General features: G+C 36.1%; 1 protein-coding gene across 3 annotated transcripts; it reads left to right on the forward strand.

Annotated features, from left to right (window-relative positions):
- The first annotated feature begins 943 nt into the window (after positions 1-943).
- Positions 944-18,897, forward strand: mdm1 (Mdm1 nuclear protein). 3 transcript variants are annotated; one of them, XM_052118654.1, is made up of 15 exons: positions 944-1,065; positions 1,644-1,749; positions 2,427-2,743; positions 3,042-3,176; positions 3,881-4,054; positions 4,705-4,817; positions 5,999-6,095; positions 8,169-8,201; positions 10,883-11,088; positions 11,596-11,868; positions 14,120-14,262; positions 15,822-15,958; positions 16,054-16,285; positions 17,375-17,443; positions 17,949-18,897. In XM_052118654.1, the coding sequence occupies exons 1-15, from the start codon at positions 1,048-1,050 to the stop codon at positions 18,059-18,061; spliced, it is 2,166 nt and encodes a 721-aa protein (XP_051974614.1). In that variant the 5' UTR covers positions 944-1,047; the 3' UTR covers positions 18,062-18,897. The 3 variants fall into 3 exon arrangements, with proteins under 3 accessions (XP_051974614.1, XP_051974615.1, XP_051974616.1); XM_052118656.1 differs by lacking the exon at positions 944-1,065 and adding an exon at positions 1,177-1,244; XM_052118655.1 differs by lacking the exon at positions 8,169-8,201 and having other exon boundaries at positions 945-1,065.
- Positions 18,898-22,435: the final 3,538 nt, after the last annotated feature.

A 22,435-nucleotide genomic window follows, 5' to 3' on the forward strand; every position in this document is an offset into this window, starting at 1 on the left:
GTCCACAAATTTAAAACGCAATTGCAAATACAATTTGCAATTCCTTTTGAATAATGTCCGGAAAATCATTCCATAGTGTCCCGTTACACTCTTTGGTTGTATGTGGTTTAACGGGTAGTGGAATAAGCAACAAAGTAATTGTCATAACCCTTAAATGCAAGGGTGTTTAAAAAAGTATTATTACATACTCGGGTCTTTAGAGACCTGGCACATATATCTATGACAAATGGATCTACAGAATGCCCAGTTAGTGTCACGTTTTCAAGACAACAAGAAAATAATAGAATCAAATATATTATGTTTTTTTCTTCTCCAACATCAAAGAGATGATGCAACAAATACAGAACAGAATTCATTACTTCCACACAGAAATTTCATAAGACGCAACTGGCTTTCAAACACATATTGAGCTACACATAACACATAATCTGCAAATAAGTTACTCATATGTATGTTCTCATGCAATTTTTTAGTCTAAATAGATGCATAGCTTACATAATTTCAGCAGTACACCCAAATGACAATAGCAAATCATAATGTTCATGTGTTACACTTGCTATAGTTTACTTCCACGTTGTTTCTTCTTTAAATAGCAATATCAAATGTAAATCAAGGAAATCACTGACACATCAGTGCCACCTTAGTAAGAAATAGCATGTATAATATGCATGTGCACACGCAGATTGGATTCTGATAATTCACCATTGTCAAACATATCTAAGGTCTTTAATGACCATATTAACTTGTGGCACTTAAGCAGTTATAAATAACAGATTTTTGTTGTTGTTGCAATTTTGGCTATTTTTTTCAACGATAATAACATCAACGTAACATCCACACTGTAGACATCCACATGGTGTAGTAAAGCGTCAAAGAGGCTTAGAGACGTGCGCGTGCGCGTATCGTGGGACGCTGCTGCTCTCACCAAGGTAACGCTGTTAGATTCCTGTAACCGAATCTGATCTCACTCCGCCAATCTTGTAATAAAACCACGTCTATTGTTTTCGTCCCGGTTTTTGCAAAAGTCACCTTTGGCTCGGACTCAGTATGCCTGTCCATTTTAAGGTAAGTTATTCAAGTGATAAACCAGAGGTTGTATTGGTTATAATGTGTGATATCAAATGAGAGGAGATTCGTAGGTGCACGCGCTTGTGCGACGTCATTTGTTTAAGACAAGTGAGCGCGCGCTGCAGGTTGCTGCAATGGTTTCAGTTTGAGATTTGTTTTGACGTACTAAAATTGAGGTAACCCAAGACATATTGATTTGCGGACATATTCAAATAAGTATCCTAGAAATGTTACGCTTTGCAGCACAGAAAGATAAATCACATGTTTTGGTTAAGAAGCGAGTTAAACTGAGTTGCACAGTGAACTTCGATCTTAAATTTACTGTCGGTACTTCCTGTTATCTGTTGAAGAAGTGTACACTGGTGGATAAATAGGATCGAGATGATCCTATTTCACTTTAGAGATATTATTAAGCAGGTTATTTATGGATTAAGCATTGGTTTCTTATAAATCACAGCTCTTTAACTTCTCAAACATCTGATTTGAATATGGACTGATGTAACGTACCGAATGCAAATGTGGCTTTATTTATGGTATGAAGTATGCTTGTTTCTTGCATATTCTACTTCAAATAGGGAATCAGCGAGTATCGAAATAAATACAAGAGTCGAGCAACACGATCTAGGAGCGATTCTCCACATCGCAGGATGCGACAGGCAGGACTTCGCTCTGACCAGTCAAGTATGTGTTCATTCATATCCATACTCATACTCATTTGATCAGTACTGATAATGCAATTGAAACAATATGATCTACATGAGATAGATAGATAGATAGATAGATAGATAGATAGATAGATAGATAGATAGATAGGTAGATAGACAGACATGTGATAGATAGATAGATCGATAGATAGACATGTGATAGATAGATAGATAGATAGATAGATAGATAGACAGACATGTGATAGATAGATAGATAGATAGATAGACAGACATGTGATAGATAGATAGATAGATAGATAGATAGATAGATAGATAGATAGATAGATAGATTTGAATTAACATGTAATATATATTAACATGTAATAGATAGATCGATTTGAATTAACATGTAATTTATATATATAGATATTAACATGTAATAGATAGATAGATAGATAGATAGATAGATAGGTAGATAGACAGACATGTGATAGATAGATAGATTTGAATTAACATGTAATATATATTAACATGTAATAGATAGATAGATAGATAGATAGGTAGATAGACAGACATGTGATAGATAGATAGATAGATAGATAGATAGATAGATAGATAGATAGATAGATAGATAGATAGATTTGCATTAACATGTGATTGATTGATTTAAATTGTTTAATTTTCATTCAAGTTCTTTTTTCATTCTATTAAAAGGAATTACTCGGGAACCACAATTCTTATCCAAAAGGAAAGGGCCGTTTTATCCACTCCAGGTGTCCACTTCCCTGCAATGGGAAGGACATGGTCCATCTTCACAGCATCAAGAGATAAGCAGGCCTGTCACACCTCCAGCTGTCACATCTGGGGTTAGAGCCAGTAGAGCCGAAAGAGAGGTGACCCCTTTGGCCCCAAGAGACACCATACCACCAGAGGGCACCCCTGCACCATCCCAACTACAAGCAGAGGTGCAAGTAGCTCAGCCATCCACTAGGACAGCAGATCAGCCGAGACAAACACTTCCACTAAATGGAGTGAGTTAGGTTATAAGTGAGAGTGTTACATATGAGGAACTGTTTATTTTTTAAGTAATATTTTATATCTATTTCATTTAAGTTGACAAAAATGCAAGATACTGCAATGAACAATTGTGTCAAGCAACATATGTTTTTTTTTGATGACCTCTTTATATGCAAAGAATCTCCAGACAAAACAGGTGGAGCAAGTTTTTGTGTGCTTTGGAGTTTTTCATTGCATATTTAAGATTTCTTACTATCAAATACTTGTCTCTAACATCACATTTACGGGTATTAAGCACATGTTGTCTGTTAGGTAAACCATGTACTGCGTAAAAAAGCAGGACTGAGGTCGGAGCGCCATAGGAATGGCCGTTTGAGCTCGGAATACCAGAGACAGTTTATGTGGAAAACCCCTGTGGCCGATTCACCCCTGCTGGCTGCACATGAGGTTCATCATTTAATTTGTATCAGTATGTTCGTAGTTCAAAATCACTGCAAAAATAATTTATAGTATTTTTTTAGTCCTTTTGTATTTCCTGGACAATTTAATGGACAGTGCACTTTTACCCACCTTCACCAAAATCAACTTGTCTGATGTGTTGTTTGTAACTTTAACTTAAATATGAAGTGTGTAATTTCTGTGACACTAGCATCACCAAGCAGGATTGCAAAAATAAAGAACAGTCCCGGCATCTTCCATTGGTTGGACAAACAGATAATCCTGCCCCAAACCCATGCCATTGGCTGAGCCAAAGTTTTTGTGTCAAGTTAGTGCCACATTGGCTTACTCATTGTTGTCTCTGCATATTAAGCGAGGATAAGACAAATTATTGTAACATCTAAAAAAATAACACACTTTATCTTTAAGAAACAAAGTATTAATGCTTCTTTGAATTTCTTACTTTTTTGCATGAATTTCTTCCCCGCAAATAAAAAAAAACTCTTCCAAGAGAGGGCAGTATAGAGTTAAGCAAACTACTGGATGGATAAATACTTCAGAACAGTTTTATAAATTGAGTTTAAAAGATAATTACATTAAGAGAGCAAGAATCTCAGCAGTTATCAATATCAGCAATCAGAATACCACAATAGACTTCAGCTTTGATGTGGTTTGAGTAATTTCATGTCTGATTCATGTCTGTCTCCTTTTAGATGTTTTACAGTGACAATAGGGTCATCCCATCTTTCAAATCAAACCCAGTAATTATGGAGAGCGAGTACAAGAGAAGTTTTAAAGGATCACCTCCTCCCAGACCTCGCTTGAGGAGAGATGTTGAACAAAATGAGGTCCCACAGCTTCACACTGGGAATATAACGCCAGATAAGGTGCATACTAATACCCACTGTACCATGAGGCACAAATGTCTACAGCCACACTCAAAATCAGGGATTGTTGTCATTTGAGGAAAGATTTTTCAAATTCTACATCTTTAGGTCACTAATCAAATAGAAGCAAATTTGTGACATTCACCATGTTAACTCCTTTGTACAAAAGGTCAGCTTTTCTTGCTTATATTGATACACGCAAGATGCTCTTTGGAACAATGCAAAATTATGTTGGAAAACATGATTCATCAGGTTTAACAAAGTATGCAAAGACACTAAAATTCATATACATTTTTCAATTAAAATTTTCACTCAAATTGTATTGCTAATAATATAATCTGCCTTTACATTTTTACAAAATATTAGAGAATGCAAACTGAATGCATTTTGTTGTCCCAGACGTTTGGACCCCACTGTACATTCATCACATACATTCAGAAAGATGACATACATAATGGAAACTTTCCAAACATTACTGTAGAATGGGGCCTGATAAACCTGTTTGACTGACATAGGTTTGTTCCTCGTAATTTTTTCACACATGCTGTTCTGTTTACAGTGAGGAAGTATGCATTTACAAAAAATGTTTGCCCCTTTTCTAATGATTTTCTCATCTTCTTGTACTTTCGCCTAAATGCCCACCATACTAGAATAAGAGGAATAAGAAGGAGCGGCAATTCAGCCCCAAAGAGGATGTGCACCATCCACATCAGGATGTAAGGTCACCCAGTGCCACGAAAGATCCTTCATCCAAAATTATGAGGTGATTTTTTTTGTACAGGATTTAAACAAATCAAATAATCTTGTTAGGCCTGTGTAAGGGGGTTAAGATGGGCAAGGAGGAGGCGAGAACCGGCTTGTCAATATAAATAATATTTAATTAAACTCAAAACCAAAACACATAAACATAAATACACACATGACGGACATGCCCGTAATTCTCTCTCTCTCGAACCATCGTCACCGGCCGCCTTTATCCCTCGCGCGCCCCATCAGGCCGATTGGGGACCGGGCGTGCGACATTCTAGCCCGGCCCCGCCCCCCTCTGCTCCACAGTCTGTTTCACTCGTCTGGCATTTGCAGAACATTTGCGGCACATATTTATTATGGAGCCTATATTAACAGGTTACAGCAAACATTTTATAATGTATGGCCTTTATCAAAGAAAAAACCTTAATGTGGTACCCCAGCAAGTATGTAATTTTCTCTACAGATCAGAAACGCTGTCAGTATGAAAGCTTTGTGCTTCCATTCAGTTACACTTTAGCATCACAAAACATCTGCAAATGTAGGATCAGGATGTGTGAAACAGGCCTGAGATTTACAGATTTATGGATATACACTCACTGAGCTCTTTATTAGGAACACTTTGGTCCTAATAAAGTGTCCGAAGTGGTCTTCTGCTGTTGTTGCCCATCCGCCTCAAGGAGATGCTTAGATGCTAATCTGCTCACTACAATTGTACAAAGTGGTTATCTGAGTTACTGTAGCCTTTCTGTCAGTTCGAACCAGTCCGGCCATTCTCCACTGACCTGGATGTTTTTTTAGTTTTTGGCACCATTCTGAATAAACTCTAGAAACGGTCGTGTGTGAAAATCCCAGAAGATCAGCAGTTACAGAAATACTCAAACCAGCCCGTCTGGCACCAACAATCATGCAAATCACATTTTCCCCATTCTGATTGTTGATGTAAACATTATTAACTCAGTTCCTGACCCATATCTGCATAATTTTGTGCACTGAACTGCTGCCACACGATTGGCTGATTAGATAATCGCATGAATAAGTAGATGTACAGGTGTTCCTAATAAAAATACTCAGTGAGTGTAGTTGTGTCCCTCAAACATTATGATATAAGGCTCACCAGCACTTCTGCGAATTACATGCATCCCCAGTGTGATAACCCAAAAGTATTTTCTTGTGACCCTTTTTTCTGTCTCACAGGAAAGTGAAAACTGAATACAGATCCAACTTCCGTTCTCCCCTTCAGTACAGCTATAGACATGGAGAATGGGTGAAGTCCAAAGCTGCAAAGGAGGAGGTGAGCAGGTGGCATATTTCTGTTTGCCTATTAATAAAAAGGAAAACAGATCTATGTAGAAAATGATATGAATGAATTTAGATATGGACAGTTGCAGGGAATATTCTGTGAACCCTTGGATTTATCATGGATAGATTGGTCATCATAACATTTGATCTGGGCCCATTCTCACAAAACATCTTAAGGATAAAAGTAGCTCCTAACGTGGAAATTTAGGAGCAACTCTTAAAAAGTAGGGGCTGGTCACTCTTAATTTTAGGACTCGTAAATGTTTAATCTAAAAGTAATTTATTTTAACGCTAAAGGTAGCTCCTAAACCCACAACAGTTTAGAAGTCGTCCTGAGGACTTCTTACTCCCTAAGAGTTACTCACAAACAATCCAAAGAATGTCTGCTGTTGTCAATCTACATTAAAAACAATATATTCGAAAATTATTATGACATTGACTGTTTAAAAATGTATAGCGTGAATCACAATGCATTTTGTAATACATCTTTTAAATAATAAATGTAATAATACAAAGGTTTTGACTACTCTGCACTCCCTTGCCACATCAAAATAAAACTGTGTAGCACAGAATAATCTGGAATAATCAGCAGACTAATCTATCAAGCTATATGCCCTCTTCAGATCGCATAATGTCCAACAATTCATAGTGTATCTTTTCCAGTGGATGTGTTCTCGCTGCAGAGAAAAAAGGGGGAATCACGTTAATTTCGGGGCTACCCGGAGCTTTGATGCTATTGATGGGATACACGCTAGTTTCATTGCATCAACACAGGATGAAGAACCGCAAAAAATATCTATCTATTAGAGGTCGACCGATATTCTGACTTTTTTAATTATCGGCATCTGCCAATAAATGTTCCCGTTTGGCAGATTTCTTTCTTGAGGGCGCTGAAAATCGCCTGCTTGCATGTGAAATGACTGAGACATGAAAAAGACCAGTCACGGTTCGTTTTGTTGTTACTTGCCATCCTTCTATCTATCTATCTATCTATCTATCTATCTATCTATCTATCTATCTGTCTGTCTGTCTGTCTGTCTGTCTGTCTGTCTGTCTGTCTGTCTGTCTGTCTGTCTGTCTGTCTGTCATCTCACCTGACAAATATTGGAATTTTTTGTCTATAGCAACAAGATCAACTCCGCATTACACTCATCTTAATATTTCTGCACTAAAACTTGCTCTTAGCAGTTTTGTGAATAGGTTTTAAGCAAAAATTCCTAGATAGGAACTCTTTGGAAAACTCCTAGTGGTAAGAAAAAATCTTTGTGAATACAGGTCCTGATCTTCATTCAACTCATGACAATAGACAAACACAGTCTGGTTAAATAACAAACAATGATACATTTTTTATGTCTTGGATATAAAAGCTGGTCAACCATCTTTTGGCAGCAGCAACATCCACCAAATGTTTTCCTCACCATTCTTCAGTTAAACAAATTTCTCAGGATGCCAGATGCATTTCACTCTTTAGTATGGAAGCCCATTTCGTCCGCAAAGATACAAAGTTATAATTATGAAATGAAAAGGTCAGAATTATGAGATACTGAGTCAAAATTATTTATAGACATTAAGTCATTATGATATACTAAATCATAATTATGATATAATTATATAATATAATTATTGTATCTTAAATTTATGTCTCATAATTATGACTATATCTTTATTTTGACTATTTGACTTTATCTCATAATTATGACTTTGTATTATAATTTTTAGTTACCAAAGCACTTTTTTTTTCTTTCTGTGTGGTGGATATGCACTTTCGAGTTCATACCAGTGCATCTTATTCGGGTTGAGGCCAGGACTTAAATTGAGGACAGAAAGAAATGTTTACCTCTTAGTATGTTCATGAATAGCTAGTATTGAATGTTTACTAACAACCCTATTTTAACCATAAAGGTTTTTTTTTTTGTGTGAAGGTTTTTGAGAGGTGTTTTATCCACACTGCTACTAATGAAAATCCTGATTGGGTTGAATTGTATGTAAGCTTGAGCTGTGGAGAATGAAAGTGGTAAAGAAACCTAATCTCTCTAATCAGTTGTCTGTATGATTAATCTTGCAGGAGTGTGAAAGTTATCACGAGTGGTACAATGAGGTAACTGTCATGTCTGATACTCTCTGTTCCTGCTGCCTCATGAAAGACCTAAATTTGCTTTTATGTGCCTGTTCTGTATAACCTCTTCAAGAATATGAAATTCAAAACTATATGGTATTACATTATATCATATGGACTTAGACATAAATGTGTTTGTGTGTGTGTGTGTGTGTGTGTGTGTGTGTGTGTGTGTGTGTGTGTGTGTGTGTGTGTGTGTGTGTGTGTGTGTACAGGTTTAACCTCCATTGTGGGGACGGACCAAAAGTCCCCACAAAGATAGTAAAACCTGAGATGAACTACATTGTGGGGACTAGCCAGTGGTCCCCATGAGGATAATGGCTTAGTAAACATACTAAACAATGTTTTTTTTTTTAAATGTAAAAATGTAAAAAGGTTTCTGTGATAGGTATGTTTAGGGGTAGGGCTAGGGGATATAAATTATTGTTAGATACACATAAAATCCATAGAAGTCTATGGAAAGTCCCCACAAAATGTGTGTGTGTACACATGTCTGTGTGTATGTGTGCATGTGGTGGATCAGTCAGCAAGATTTTATCAGCATCCTTTACATGGAACTTACAAGGTATCTGTGGTTTTGTTGGTTATTTTTTTTGCTTTCAGTTGTCTTGTAATCCTGTATTGACTTGTGACTCACTTTCTTATGTTATACAGGCATAAGCCTTTAATATCTTTTAGTTGTAATTGGAATTTTATGAGAAAAAGGTACACTTAAATTACCAAGATTGTTGTAATCATGAAGTAGGAAATGCTTTCTTATACAGTTAGGAGACCACATTGAAAATCTGGGATTTATAATGGAAATATTATATATATACATTTTAAGATACAAAAATCGAGTTATGACATAAAATGAAATATTTACGTTTATAAAATATTAACTGTTAATATATAAATATATAAACTAAGATATATGCTTAAATTTGATGAGTTACCTAAAAATAGTGCAGAATCATATATATATATATATATATATATATATATATATATATATATATATATATATATGATTCTGCACTATTTTTAGGTAACTCATCAAATTTAAGCAAATGAGTGAGATTGTTAACCAAAATTATTATTATTTACTCATTTGTATAATAGGGGGACATTGACATTTCACTCAAATTGTAGTGCTGATAACATAATTTGTAATTAAACATTTTGTATGAAATTAGAAAAATTCAAAATAGAAAAAATGTCACTACTGAGACTTTTGTACTTTTGTTCCACTCTAATGAAATGGTTCACAATGCCTAATTAACATGTATGAATTTAAGATGCTTTTATCTAAAGCAACTAACAAATGAGGAAAAAACACAAGCAATTTATCATAGAGCAAAATTGAAATTGCAGAACATAAGTGGAAAGTGTTCTTTTGTTTGTCTTTTGTTTTTGGTGAGATAGTTTTTACCACATTTTTCCCAATTTGAATAAGAGAGAGAGATCATAGAATAACCTTTCTCTTGTAGTTTGACAAAAAAAAAAAAAAAAAAAACACAGGCAGCAATCTCTTTTTGTTTATAAGCCCTTAAAATGTGTTGGCTAAACCCTAAAACTTCATCTGTTTAATTGCTCCAATGCATCTGGATCATGCTGACCCTGTAGAACAAAAATTACTTTGTATGTGAGACATGCTTATAGGTTTTGTGTCAAATGTGCTTTGCTGCATGTGCAATGTGCTTGTGTATGGGACAGGAGACAGCTCTTGGGAGCGCAACATGACTGTCTCCACACCGATACTTCTCCTCTGTGTGTGGTTTGTGGCAATCGTGACAGCATATTTACATGCATACCAATACGCTTATTTAAAAAATCTGACAAAACAAAGGAACCATGTTTACATGAGATTTGAAATAATCGCATTATTCTCTGCTTTTGACATCAAAACCGTGAAGAGACATGCACTCAACAGGTGCGCACATTGGATAAGCCGGTGAGAACACTGGTAAAGTTGTTTACATGCCGCACGAAATCAACATAATTGGCAAAAATCTACCTGTGTCGACCGGGTTTATTCTTACGGCGCGTTCATGACCTTATGCCGATATAGGAATGCCGTTTATTACATTTATATGACCACATGCGTTGTTGGCTTATTAAGCATAATCATGTAAGAATGTGCATGTAAACACGCTCAATGTTGTATGTGAGTTTCTATTAAATTGATCAATCAAAATTAAAGGGATAGTTTAAAAAAGGCAATTCTGTCATAATTTACTCACCTTCCTGTTGTCAAAACCTGCATGACTTTCTGTCTTCCGTGGAACATAAAAGGAGATGTCAGGCACAAATGTTGTGGACTGACAGTCTCAGTCTGTATTGTCTTTCATTTGTAGGAGAAAGAGCAAAATAAACTTTATTCAAAAATGTTCCTCTTGTGTTCTAAAAAGCACATGTTTGGAGCAACATGAGAGTGAGTAAATGTTGAAAGAATTTACATTTTCGGGTGAACTAATCCTTTCAACCTGATATTTAATGCACCTATCTAATGCATATCTAATACTATGGAAATAAGCACTTATGCCTCTATTTTGTTTGTGCTTGCTATTAATCGCAAACAATCATTAATAACCTCATTATCTGCATGAGCATTCTGGCTCTTTTTTGTTCTGCTGTTGGTTTATTACAGTTAACAGTTCTAAAGTTTAGCTGTTCTTCCACAGGTACAGGAGCTACGTGAGAAAGCAGAGGCCTACAGGAAAAGGGCATGGGGGACTCATTTTTCCCGGGAACACCTGAACCAGATCATGTCAGACCATAACTGGATGTGGGAGGCTTCCAGTGGCACTTCCTCCACATCCTCCACTGTAATTGAGGGCTGCAGAAGAATGAGCAGCAGCCCTATCATAGAAGCTCTGGACCTGGCCAGGTGAGCAGAGCTCAGTGCGCTTCGATTATGATCACAGACCTTCTTCCAAGTGCGTTAGCTATACTACACAGCAAAGGTGAAATGCACTACATATTTGGTCAAAATTGAGTTATGATCTGTTCCATGTCAGACAGGTTTGGCTCAAATATGCTTAGATTTAAAGAAAACAGAGTGTGAGTTTTGGGTTGAAAATGCATTGCTATGTTTACACCTTTCATACACGATTAAACTGCATTTCCCTCCACCTAAATCAGTACCTTTCAAAAACGCTCTCCATAACCGAAAATGTTATGTAAACTGTAAATGAGTTTTTAAACTTAAAAGGATTAGTTGTACATGGTATCATTTTCATTGCTGTAGAAGTTACTTTGGCTTTGTAGGGCAGTATAGAGTAGTTGTTTTCAAGTTTCTAGAAACTCATTCTGAAACCGTTCTGAAAATTGTTTTCTTCATCAGTACTTGAGCCTGTTTTTGGATTTGCCTTTTATCTTTGGTGTATCTCTCCAGGGCAGGCAGTGTCATAGGAAGCTCTAGCCCTGGGCCTTCAGCTTCTGTAGCAGCCAGCAGGAGAAGCTCTGCTGGAGTGGTGGGTCTTCCAGAGGCCCAAACCCTCCCTGTGCGGAGGAAGTTGGCCTGGAATGAAGAAACGGGATCTGGAGAGAGGGATGAGGCTGAGATGGATCTGAGGGAGGAGCTAATTGTTGAAAAAAATGAGAGGGATCCAAAGGATGGCCATGAGAATACAAGTGAGAATGGGAACTTCAAAGAAAGAAATGGGAGGTATGTTATTCTAAATCAGCCTACAGCTAATATACGTTCGATAAATCTTAAAGAAATTTCAAATGGAGTGGGGTGAAAGGGTTGGGCGTGGCAAATTGCTTTTTTACTCACTTCATAAATGTACATGAATGCGCTTTTGCGAAAATTATTGGGACTTTTTTGTGACGTTGAGTCACAAATTTAACTGGTTTGATCTGTTACCATGCGTTAACAGATGTGATGGTATTTGTAGTGTCAAAAGTGCTGCAGAAGATTAGATTAGAACGTTTTAAGTGCCTTTTCTATTAATTGAAACAGACAAATAGCGAGTAAAACACACTCTAAAAATCAAATACATTTTTATTTTTTTTTTTACTTTTTTAGTTCACATTTAACTCTTTCCCCGCCAGCGTTTTTAAAAAAAGTTGCCAGCCACCGCCAGGGTTTTTGTCGATTTTCGCTAAACTTTAATGGCCCGCAGAATATTTTCTTCCATGAATATATGAAGATGCTATATATCAAAATAAAGATCTGAGCCTCTGCTTTTAGGCAAAAAAAACGATTTTATTTTATCTTCATATGTTCTTTTTTTATTGCCACTTGAACAGAGGTAGGTTTTGTCAAAAACAACATTTCGGACAAAAAGCTGAGAAAAAGGCATTTTTATCAAACAAGTGCTTTAGTATTAGTATGGTGTTCCACTTCACGTTTGAGACGATCGCAGTCTGTTTCTTTGATCAAATAGTTGCGTACTCTTTCAAAACATGCGCGCGGGTCTTCCTTACCATGTACCACCTAAAACACGGATACCCGGAAAATTCCGTGTTTGGCGGGGAAGCGTTTTTTCATAAAACCCGGAAAATTCCGTGTTTGGCGGGGAAAGAGTTAAGCAACAATATGTCAAAATGGTACAAGCTTATTCTAGTTAAATGCATGTGACAACATATAAACAAGAATTATGTCAGAAGTAATCCAAAAGCAATCAGATTAAATTACTTTAAAAATATAATCCAAGAGAACATATATAATTTAAGTCATGTCATTTTTATTCAGTACAGATTGCAATTGACAAGTAATATACCCAGCACTGTATATATATATATATATTATATATATATATATATATATAGATACAGTATATATACCATTCAGCCACAATATTAAAACCATCTGCCTACTGTTGTGTAGGTCCCCCTTGTGCCGCCAAAACAGTGCAAATCTGCATCTCAGAATAGCATCAGCAGAATAGCAACTGCCGCTCACTGGATGTTTTTTGTTTTTGGCACCATTCAGAGTAAATTCTAGAGACTGTTGTGTGTGAAAATCCCATGAGATCAGCAGTTACAGAAATACTCAAAACAGCCCATCTGGCACCAACAATCATGCCACGGTCCAAATCACTGAGATCAAATTTTTTCCACATTCCATTCCTTCTGACCCGTATCTGTATGATTTTATGCACTGCACTGCTGCCACAGGATTGGCTGATTAGATAATTGCATGAATGATTGTCATGGAGTATTTCTGTAGCGGTTGATCCCCTAGGACTTTCACACACAACAGTCTCTCGAGTTTACTCAGAATGGTCCCAAAAACAAAAAACATCCAGTGAGCAGCAGTTCTGCGCCTTGTTGATGAGAGAGGTCAACAGAGAATGGCCAGATTGTTTCGAAATTACAAAGTCTAAGATAACTCATTTAACTGCTCTGTACAATTGTAGTAAGAAGAATATCAATATCATATCATATCATGTTTTTCTCTGAAAGAATGTGGCAAAACTACCTGGAACTTCTTCATACATGTGCAGTTACAGCATCAACCAATCACTATCTAGAATTCAAAAATGCTTTGGTATAATAATGTTAAATTGTATGTGAGAAAACATAAACATTATTCATTGAACCAGGATTTCTTAATTATTCATAGTACATATGATTGAAATTAGAAAATTACAGCAGGTTCTATTGTTTGAGGCATTGTCTAAAGGTAACAAAACACAAATGGATATTCTTTGTGTATACCAAACAAAAAAAACCCAGATTATTGGATCCTTCAGGTAGCTCTCATTCACAATAAGGCTTGAGACTCCTACACTAAATTACCACCTTAGCTGGAATTGTCTTTTAGATTATCCTAACATCCTTGGCTTCGCCTCTAAAATATCAATACTAATCGATCTAGGAGTGATATACCAAAGGTGATACTTATGTGCAAAAACAAGACTGCATATGTGGCTTTCCTTTCTGAAGTTGTACATAAGCTATTTATCTAGGTTGCAGGTTTTGGAAACTGAGTCATCATCAGTGGTAGGGGCTTCTGGACATTTCATTAATGGGGGAAGATTACCAACACTCCAACTAAAGACCATGCAGGCTGATCAAAGAACACATCGTGACCGGACCACTCCTTCGACTGGTAACCAATACACTATTCATCACATTTCTCAAATGTTCAAGCCAAACCTGTTTTATGGTCACTGACCCAAAACAAACAAAACATTTTGTTGCTTCAATAGAAAAACAGGCATAACTTTAAGATAAATGTATGTTGAAAGTTTTAGTTTAACTGTCTGGATTTACAGACATTTGGGGCCACAAGTCTGTCTGGGACATCTGTCTGTCACCTTAGGCCTATAGGCAAGCATCTTGCAACAGTTTCACAAAGATCAAAGGTTTGTAGTCAGAACAATTTACTCCAGAGCCCCCGCATTTATCCAATATAAAGTAGGGCCGCAGATTTAATGCATTAATTTGCTTTAATTCATTATGAAAAATTTAAAAATTAACAAATCAATTCATGCCCCTAACCCATGCGTAAATTCTGTAAAAAGGAATTTTCCTAAATGCAAAGCAAAGCCTCAGCTGCTACTACAGGCAATGCGTCTCGCCAAACTACACATACCAGGAACAGTCAACACATTATAAATAAGGAGCCATTCACAAAAGATACATTCTTTCGTTCAAAAACAGCTAGATGGAGCACAACAGAATGGAAAATGGAACAAGGCAGGGATCCCAAGATGCATTTTTGAAAGTTTCAAAAATATTTTTAACTTGATGGATGAACACTAAGACACACCGTATTGTAAAATAGATGGCTATGGACTGTTGTCAGTAATAGGCTCATGTTCAATGATATTGAAATAAAACAAACAATTGATTGACATCTAAAGAAATCTTAGTCTATTCAGTGCTTAAAAGAATAGCCATATACAAGTTAAGCTCAATCAACAGCATTTGTGGCATAATGTTGATTACCACAAAAAGTTATTTCGACTCATCCCTTGTTTTCTTTAAAAAAGCAAAAATCGAGTGTACAGAGAGACACTTACAATGGAAGTGAATTTTTGGAGGCTTTAAAGGCAGAAATGTGAACCATATATTTTTGTTAAAGCACTTACATTAATTCTTCTGTTAAAGCTCATGTATTATTTGAGCTGTAAAGTTGTTTATGTCATCGTTTTAACAGTCGTTTAAGGGTTTAAGTTTAAGGCATTACATCATCATGGCAATAAAGTTGTAAAATTAGATATAACTTTACACAGAAAATGTTAGCAAGCAATTTTTTCATTCTAAAAGCATGTTAACATGCAGATTGTTCTCATCTTGTGGCAATATTTTTGAAACAGTGAGTATTTTATCGTTTACAGATTGGCCTCATTCACTTCCATTGTAAGTGCCTCACTGGAACCCACATTTTTGTGGGGGGGGGGTTAAAAAAAGGAGGGACGAGCTGTAAATGTTTTGTGGTATTCAACATTATGCCACAAATGCTGTTGATTGAGCTTAACTTGAACTGAATCCAGAATATTCCTTTAACCTGTCTGCCACAATAATGTAATCTTCATTTGGGGGACTTTCTTTCTGCGATAAATTCAATCAAATCATTTTAACAATTAAAGGCCCTAATGTGAAGAATGTTCATTAGAAATAGTTTGGAACAATATTAGAAATGTTTGGTTATTATTTTGTTAGGAGGTGCTTTACTGGTCTCTCCTGTAAAGCTCAAGAAATCCTCCAGGAGGGTTCGGAGGAGTGAGCCACCTTTAGGCAAACCTCACTCTCCTTACAAGCTTATCACAGATGGCTCTCCACAGCAGGCACACAGCAAGGTACTCAAGATATTACAACATAGGTCAAGCATGTAATATTATGTCAGATTGTTGCTCGGTGCTCCTCAAATTCCAAACTCTGTTGTATCACATAGAATGAGAATGGAAGCTTGCCGCACTCTTCACCAGCTGCAGGCCTGACCACTGTAGACCCACATCTCATGCGTGCAGATGATTGGTCTGAGGAGGAGGCAGAATACTCCACCAATCCAAGACAGGCCAAGCCATCGCAAAAACACGAGACCAGCTACCTTACAAAAGCTGTCGTCTCTCCACCTGCCAACAGAATACAGGGCACGATGAGAAATCCGGAATTTCAGCATAACGGTACAGTCCTTTTTTCAGCATCCGCTGATGTAGATCTGGTTGTTACCATAGTATTTTGATAATTAAAAGCCTACCGGTCACAGCTATTATGAATTGCACCGGTGAGCCTTACCAAGCCTAAAGAACATAGTAGGACTTGTGAGAAGTTAAGAGTTTTAGTGTGTGCTACCACTAATAAAAAGATTGCCTTATTTGATCGTTGTGATTATCGATCCATACAAGGAACGAACAACAGGCGGGCAATAAGCACGCTGTTGAAACATGACAATGAGTCATTTACCAGCAGAGAGAGAGCAAAGGGAGGTTAGGTTACCGCCAGCAATAGGGGGAGAATAATCTAGGTCAGTCTCCTGTCTTCCTTTTTTGTGTGTTTTTTTTTCCACTAACGTCAATGAATTATTTTGTTACCTCTTATTCTTGCTGGTGTAGAGTCCACATGATACCTGGCCAAACTTTCCCGCTTGGGATAGTTTATTGCACTACGACAATAAAAGAGTGTTTACGTTTTTAAGAAAGATATAAACTAATTAATAATGACAACACGGCCAAACACTCAGACAGTGTTAAATGTGTAACATTGTCCATAAAACACTGACATTACAATTATGCTAAGTAATAATTGGATTACTGGGCTTCTTCCAGTCATAATTTAACTAAATACAAATGATAGTACACAGACGTAAAGATTCATACACATTCAGGCTGTAAGAGCCAGTGCACATGTGCCATGCTCTTTTAATGATTAAATTCATCCTCCAAATCAAACCATGTTTTTTCCATTCAAATCTTTTAGAAAAAAGTGCAAGAAACATGCAAAATTGAATACAGGTTTAAAAACATTAAGCACAACATAGTCCTAATCTTTTTTAATCCTACATTGGTTTTCTATGAAAAAGGCTAAATGTAGGTAATTGTTATGTCGTTGTAGTATTTGATACTACAATGCAAAATACCTGTCTGTAATGATGTTATTCAGTGTTCGATTTTTAGTATTATTCATGTTTAAATTACAACAGCTATAGTGTTAAATTCATTTATGTAATCATCCCATTTGTGGTGACAATATTCTTTTTGTACTGTACTGTATAGGTAACCTGGGAATTTTTCGGCCCGAACTGTTTGTGTTCCCTGAATCTGACGCTGGTATGTCAGACAATGGTAAAGTCATCTTCTTAATATTAGCAGAGTGAGCACTTTCAAATAATTTGCGTTATGTTTTCATGTTTTTCTGGCAAAGCTTTGTATGAATAGGAATTAGATCAGCTTGCTTTTTTGATGTGGTTCACATATCAAGAACATCTAATCCATTTCAAATCACTGGTTTCACTGATTTCATTTCTGCACTGTTTTGTACCTACATGTTTTCCTTTATTAGTCATTTTGGGAAGAAGTAATATCTTAAGAGTTTTTGGATAGGACATACACTGTATTTTGTTTAAAAGTGAAAGCATGGTGCAAAATCTTTTTTAATGAATGAACCGGTTTTGCATTATGCAGGTTTGCAGTTAGGTATATTCTTTAAAAAGAGACCATTTGAATTTTATGCTGGTTTGGATTTTAGCTGGTCAAGAAATGAAAGATTATTTAAGCAGCAAATGCATAATTCTTTCCATCTAAGAATATTCTCATTGAACTTTCTTTTTCCCTTCCATGTTAAATGCAGATGATATGATGTCTCAGATCTCATCTAGATCAGCAGCCTCTTGCTCAATTGCATCTGAACTCTTGGACCGTGCACAGAGAAGGAAGGAGGGATTCTGGGGAAAGAGTAATTAGTCAAAGCAGTGCAGTGCCGATAATGAACATGCACTATGGCCATTCACATCGCGGGATGTATATTTACTCTTTTACACATGGTTTTTGTGTGGCAGATTTTATTTTGATGTTAGTGTTTACATTTTAGAAAATTGATTTTGTAATTTATTTTAACTATTTGAATTTAACTTCTTGCTATATTTATTTAATAGCACTGGACCGATATTGTGTGGTCGGTACAAATGGTTTTGCTTATTAGACAATGTAAATCAGAATACAAAGAAGTAGCCAATTAAAAGTAAACCTTTTGTAAAATGATAGATACAAAGATTCTGTATATGTTTCTCTAATAAAAACAATCATCTACGGAAGTTTTAAAAAATCTGTAATAGACTGGCAAAATATTTTTGGGAAATATATTTATGAATGAAGCACAATTAATCAAAATAATCTATTAAAGTGAAATGGATGGGAAAATATCACAAAAGCATTTGTCTTAAGATGGTTATACATATCTTCAGCTTTAGTATGTCAATAGGAAATATAAATATTGGACTCCCAAACATTACTTTTACAAATAGAAAAGTTAGAATAGAAGAACAGGGAGCCCTGCAACAGATGGCATGATCCCCACAAAGCCCCCAATGAACATCGTGTCAGTCTGAGATTTCACAAAGAGACAGAAGTAATTGAGAGACAGCTTAAATAAATAAAAGAACAGTGGCAAATTCTCCAAGAAGCTTGGAACATCATATCTGCCAACAACAAAGAAAAACTGTCCAGGTGTACCTAGGAGAATTGGTACTGTTTTAAAGGCAAAGGTGGCCACACCTTTTTTATGTTTACTGGACTTTGTATGCCGTTAATTGATAAATGAAAAAATGAATGTTATTTTTTGAAGACATCCACACTATGCAACATTTTCCACAAGTGCGTAAAACTTTTGCACAGGACTGTGTGGGTGTATGTGTATATATATATATATATTTTTTATTTATTTATTTATTTTTTTAATGAATTAACTGGTTTTGTATTGTGCAGGTTTGCTGTTAGGTATATTCTTTAAAAAGAGAATATATATAACAAATTTAACTAAGCACAATTATTAGAAAATATGGAAATGAAACAAACATTTCAGTATTTATAAAAAAATATGAATGAATGCAGCACAATTACAAACAAGTATATATTAATGAAGCAATATCCAAATATTATTGTGGAAGTAATTGGATTGATAATAAAATTCAGTTGGCAACATAAAGACAGGATTATTTCCTCTTTTGTTTCAAGTGAACACAAACAACAGGGTTTTATTGCAATGGTCCATATTTTGCTGGTCTCAGTGACTGTGCTGACAAGTTCCCTAAACATCCTATCCTGGGATAGGATTTTTGAGCAATAAGGAAAGCGGTAGTTAAAAGTTTCCTAGCAACATAAAATGAGAGGGAAGTGCAAACAATATAGACCTGGATATTTGCCGCGCGCTTATGAATACAGTATTCAGGGAAAACAGGAAGTACACCGTCGGAGTACTTGACCAATCCAATGTCCTTATTGCAGTAATTATTGCCCCTTTAATTTCTCTCTTTCAACATGTGCCACTAATTTCCGATGCAATCATAACAGTCAGCGGTAAAGCCTACACCAAAAGGTAAAGGCATGACGTAATGACATATCTGGGACAACGTAGCATGAGAATATAAAAGCTTTCTTCTCTTGATTCACGATATATTCTCCAAATCTGGACTGCGAGGAAGAAAAGTCCACCTTAGTGATTTTACAAGAGGACAGATCACAGAATTCATACACCTGCTTCAAGGATGCTGCGCGTAACTCTAGTAGTGGTGATGTGCTGGAGTTTTTTGTGCGGCCAGGCGATGCACCTTGCGCGTCCGCGCCCCGGGCCATTAGACAGCGCCGAGACCTGGTCCAACATGCAAGATATGGTTAAAAAAGTAAGTCTGAATGGATCAACAGCGGTGGATTATGCTTAACATAGTAGTTGCAAATGGTAATTAATGTCGTTAAACATGTTCGTGTACATTAATGTGGCAACATCCTATATGTGCGAATTATTAAACCTAGAGTTCGAATGATTTTATAAAAGGTTAACGTTTATTCCTAAGGGTTTGAAATAATATTCATGCATATTTACCCACACAGGCGCAAAGGGATGACAGGGACCACGAGACGCGTCTGATTCCAGTCATCTCTGAAGATATGATTAAAGTATGTGTGATTGATACAACGAAAAGTTTGTTTCGTATTTTTAACAATATCATATTTCCATATTACGTTATTGGCCTTTTATTAATGCTGACTATTTTACTTTCCCTTCTCCAGGAGGAGGACACTTGTTGCATCATTGCCATGATCCTTGATTACTATCTAAACAACATCCTGCACACCGGCAACGAGCGCTACCCGCGGATTCGTTCAGTCAGGTCTGATCTGCAAAGAGTCGCACGCGATTTGGAACCGCACTGTGTAAGTGCTACTTGTATATGTTTGAAAATCATTCGAAGTAGCTCACTGAGCGTTATCAGTTTTGTACTTACAATGTTTGACTTTTACAGCCAGTCATTGACTTCGCAAACCACGGGCACGTTGAGAAATTCACGGGGAACTATGAAAAGGCCAAGGAACTATACGGGGTAAGTTCATATGATTTTTACAAAAGAGTAAAATCACAGAGACCTGGTATAAAGCAATGAAATATTACTTTATTATTATTAAAACGGTAAACAAAAATACACACAGCAGTAGCCTAGCTATAGCTGATTTTTATTAGGGAAATAAAAATTGCAAATTTAAAAGTATGACTTTCTCATTGACTGCCATTGTTTGCAAAAGTCACAGAGTATTTACCCCCAATACAAAACATGCGTAAAATCTAGATTTGCATAATCAACAGTTTTCTAAAAACACATTTATATATATATAATATATATGAATATAATTAATATAATGATAATAATAAAAAAATAATCATTGTCAATGCTTGGGCATCTGAGGGTAATATTATTTTCTTTATTGTATGGGTCTGCATGTCTTTAATACCTTTTGTGTCTCCCCAGGATGTGTCAAAGGTTCGGAACAAGGCAGTAGGAGAGACAGATATTCTTTTAAACTACCTCTACAAATCCTGCAGTCCAAGAAAATACTGAAGATTTCATGTTTCATTTTCAGTTAGAATAGACTTCCAGCCTTTTGGAATGCCATTGTTTTAATATGAGAAGTATTATTTATTGTGGACGTATTTATTTGACATATTTATTTTGACTAAATGATAGAATATGTGTGAATGACCTGGAAACTGTGTTTTCATGCCATGTGCTGGTCACACTTGAGGATGCTGTGTTGTGTGACTGACCAAGGCAATGCATCCTAAGATAGACCACTGCAAAGTAAATGCATTGTAAAAGCATTTTTACTCATTTTTTCTAAAATGATTAAATTAAACATATTATAACAAACAAATGTATAGTATTTCTGCATTAAGAGATATGTTGTATTTAAATTCTATATAAAAAAAATAAACTCCTATGTCTTTCAATAGTTGTTATTTTTTGTCAATAGTTCTTTATCTGCAGCTGGTTAGTTTAATTAAGCCTGTATAAGGCTAATTCAATTTTGAAATATTAAAACCGATTACCTCTAAGGATTGCCTTTTTCATTATTCAAACTTGTCTAATAAAGTACATAAGGTTTTACTTTAATCATGGATTTTATTTTATACCGTAAACAATCAAAAAAAGTATTAGATTAAAATGTGCATAGCATTTCATGGCTAACTTTGCTCTGGTAAAATCAGTGAACCTGCAGACAGTGAACAACGACTGCATTAAAGACTTTAAACACTGAACATATGAAACCAGACGTAAACTATTGTGGTGGGGGGGGATTGGGGGGGTGGTATTGGGGGTTGGATTGGGGAGGTAACACTAGCAAGTACAACTCATGACAGCATCGGGTGTGATTCGTAAGGTCGATGAACCAACAGACTGGGTCAACTTGATGGTATGTGTGAAGACAAAGAATGGTGAGATTAGAATATGTATGGATCTAAAAGACTTGAATGAAAACATTAAACGTGAGCACTATCAAATTCCTAAGCGTGAGATGGCAGGTGCAAAATACTTTAGCAAGCTTGATGTGTCCCAAGGATTTTGTCAGATCAGATTCAATACTCCTTTTGGAAGGTATTGCTTTCTCAGACTACCTTTTGGAATTATCTCTGCCGTCGAGATATTTCATCATGCCACGGAGCATGTAATTGAAGGATTGGAAGGTGTACATGTGTACATTGATGACATAATTGTCTGGGGAACCACCTTTGAGCAACACAATGTCAGACTGAGAAACGTGCTGGGAAGAATTCAAAGCAACAAACTG

The sequence above is a fragment of the Xyrauchen texanus genome, chromosome 45 (genome assembly GCF_025860055.1).
Source record: "Xyrauchen texanus isolate HMW12.3.18 chromosome 45, RBS_HiC_50CHRs, whole genome shotgun sequence".
Lineage (NCBI taxonomy): Eukaryota > Metazoa > Chordata > Actinopteri > Cypriniformes > Catostomidae > Xyrauchen > Xyrauchen texanus.